We start from the raw sequence: 1222 nt of genomic DNA on the forward strand, positions 1-1222 counted from the left end.
CGCGTGCCAGGCGCTGGATGCGGGAGCCGCGTTGTAGGGGTCGCTGAGCAAGGCGACGTCGATTCTTTGTTCAACCATGAATTGCGCGACGAGGTCTTGTGCCACGCGGCAATGGTTGAGGTTGCACTGTATGAAGTTGAGTCCCATCACACAGCTCCACTTTCTTCTGCGAGCTCCTCACAGCTTGAGGTTGAGGGCTGCGACTGCTGCTGCTGCGCCTGCTTCTGCAGGGCACAGTCCTTCGCCAGGTGGTCGTCGGCTTTGCACCTAAAGCAGCGGCGGGACTTGGCCTCGTTCCGGCACTCGGCACTAAGGTGACCTTTGCCTTGGCAGAGGAAGCAGGTGGGCTGGTTGCTGGCCAACAGTTTCACCCTGCACCTGGTCCACTCCACGGTGACCGCTTTCTTTTCCGCAAGTGTGATGGCGTCCTTGATCGGCAAGTGTAAGCTCGCGACGAACTCCCCTCTTCCACCAGAGTTCTTGCGGATGGTCACGTGCTCTGAGGTGACTCCGGTAACTCCCGCCTGAGAGACGCCGGCAACGACGCTCTCTGCCTCTGCCCATTCAGGAATTCCCAGCAGTAAAATTTGCGTACGAGGCTCGGGTATCCTGACCCTGGCCGCATCTCCTACCACCTCCCGGATCTTCCCAGCTAGCAGTGTAGCTTTATCGTGTCCCTCAATCTCAAGGAGAATTCCTCCCACTCTAGTCTTCCTCGTCGTCAGGACCTTGACGCCAAGAGACTGGAGGTTGATCGAACTCGATATCTTCCTCATCACGGAAGCTAGGGAGCCTCCTTCCGCCGGCCGGTCAATGGTGACCGCCATGGATCGCAGAGCCCGCTTCCGCAGGAGAGCCACTTGGTCGGTGGTCGAGCGCGGTTGTTGGGCCGGCTTCGGTGGCTTCCTTTTCCTAACGACCTCGCTCCAGGTCTGCTGCTGCTGGGGTTGCTGCTGCGGTTCCTGCGGCTGTTTTTGCCGTTGCCGGGGCAGATCATGTTGCTCTTGCTGTTGGGGCTGCTATTGCTGCCGTTGCTTCACTTGGCGCTTCCGTTCCTGCTCAGATAGCCGTTTCTTCCACCTGCGTTGCAGCTGTGGCTGCCGCTGTTGGCTTGCTGGGTCCCGAGCCTTGGACGCATTTCCGGGCGGCAACGATTTTACATTTGCATCAGTGTTGGTGGCAGCGTCCCTGGTTGCCACAACATTCTGGCGCTTCTCTTCCG

General features: G+C 59.2%; 1 protein-coding gene across 1 annotated transcript; it reads right to left on the reverse strand.

Moving 5' to 3' along the window:
* Positions 1-146: 146 nt before the first annotated feature.
* On the reverse strand, positions 147-827 carry LOC111035012. The gene has a single exon (XM_022316489.1). The coding sequence runs from the start codon at positions 825-827 to the stop codon at positions 147-149; it is 681 nt and encodes a 226-aa protein (XP_022172181.1).
* Positions 828-1222: the final 395 nt, after the last annotated feature.

Source organism: Myzus persicae, unplaced genomic scaffold (genome assembly GCF_001856785.1).
Source record: "Myzus persicae strain clone G006 unplaced genomic scaffold, MPER_G0061.0, whole genome shotgun sequence".
In the NCBI taxonomy this organism is placed as follows: Eukaryota; Metazoa; Arthropoda; class Insecta; order Hemiptera; family Aphididae; genus Myzus; species Myzus persicae.